Source organism: Etheostoma cragini, unplaced genomic scaffold, assembly GCF_013103735.1.
Source record: "Etheostoma cragini isolate CJK2018 unplaced genomic scaffold, CSU_Ecrag_1.0 ScbMSFa_2892, whole genome shotgun sequence".
Lineage (NCBI taxonomy): Eukaryota > Metazoa > Chordata > Actinopteri > Perciformes > Percidae > Etheostoma > Etheostoma cragini.
The window spans coordinates 1-1,527 of NW_023267103.1; the positions used below are offsets into that span (position 1 = coordinate 1).

The window sequence follows — 1,527 nt, forward strand, 5'->3', positions numbered from 1 at the left end:
TCTGAGTCCCCCTACCTGTCTGCTGGACGTCTGAGTCCCCCTACCTATCTGCTGGACGTCTCAGTCCCCCTACCTGTCTATTGGACGTCTTAGTCCCCCTACCTGTCTGTTGGACGGCGATGCTTCTCGGACCCGGTGTGCCACCGCGGCGAGGACGGACACTAGCCAGCACTGGCGGTCAAACTCTTCTCGGAGGCCGCGGCCGACGCAGCAGAGCAGCGCCGCCAGGAGGTGCTGATAGCGAGCGCTGAACTGGCTGTCCTGCAGGTTGTCCTTCAGCAGCCTGTGGGACAGGTGGACACACCTGGTTACACCTGGGTTACACCCGTGTTATACCTGGGTTATACCTGGGTTACACCTGGGTTACACCCGTGTTATACCTGGGTTACACATGGGTAACACGTGGTACACCTGAGACAAACCTGCGTTACACCTGGGACAAACCTGCATTACAACTGGGTTACACCCGTGTTATACCTGGGTTACACCCGTGTTATACCTGGGTTACACATGTTTCAACTGGGAAAAACCTGCATTACACCTGGGTTACACCTGGGTTATACCTGGGAAAAACCTGCATTACATCTGCGTTACATCTGGGTTACACCTTGGTAACACCTGGGTTAACCTGGGACAAACCTGCATTACATCTGGGTTACACCTGGGTTACACCTTGTTAACACTTGGGTTACACCTGGGTTACACCTGGGTTACACCTGGGTTAAACCTGGGTTAAACCTGGGTAACACCTGGGTTACACCTGGGTTACACCTGGGTTACACCTGGGTTACACCTGGGTTAAACCTGGGTTAAACCTGGGTAACACCTGGGTAACACCTTGGTAACACCTGGGTTACACCTGGGTTAAACCTGGGTTAAACCTGGGTAACACCTGGGTAACACCTGGGTTAAACCTGGGTTAAACCTGGGTTAAACCTGGGTAACACCTGGGTTAAGTGATCTGGCTATAGGAGAAGTAAGGTGAGTTTCGGACCAGAAGAGGTAGTGAGCGACGCGGACGTCCCCGATGGCTCGACGTAGGAGGAACCGAACCAGAGAGCTGTCCAGGTAACACTCGTACTTCAGAGCCTGAGACACACACACACACAAAGACACACACACACAAAGACACACACACACAGACACACACAAACACACACACACACACAGACACAGACAGAGACACACACTAAGTGATTATTAAATAAAATGTTCTATTAAAATTAGAACTGTTCATCAAATATACGGAAACGAGTCAAAGCATGGTTGTCTGTCAAAATAAAAGCCTGGTTGTCTGTCAAAATAAAAGCGTGTGTACCTGGACAAGCTGCGGCAGGAAGTCGAGCAGCTCTGGATCGGAGATGGAGTCCATCCATTGGACAGCCGTCCTCCTCAGCTCCTGGTCGGGGAATCTGACAGAGACACACACACGCAGAGACACACACACAGACACACAAACACACACACACACAGATTTAATTTCCATAAATGATTCCAGAGAATTATTTGAGTTAATAAGGGGGAACA

General features: G+C 50.8%; 1 protein-coding gene across 1 annotated transcript; it reads right to left on the reverse strand.

Moving 5' to 3' along the window:
• Positions 1-73: 73 nt before the first annotated feature.
• LOC117940621 (phosphatidylinositol 4-phosphate 3-kinase C2 domain-containing subunit beta-like) lies at positions 74-1,468 on the reverse strand (the record flags this gene model as incomplete). The annotated part of the gene is made up of 3 exons (XM_034865841.1): positions 1,319-1,468; positions 995-1,089; positions 74-283 (listed from the first exon to the last, which is right to left on the reverse strand). Coding segments are annotated over exons 1-3 (359 nt in total), but the record flags the coding sequence as incomplete, so codon positions are not given.
• Positions 1,469-1,527: the final 59 nt, after the last annotated feature.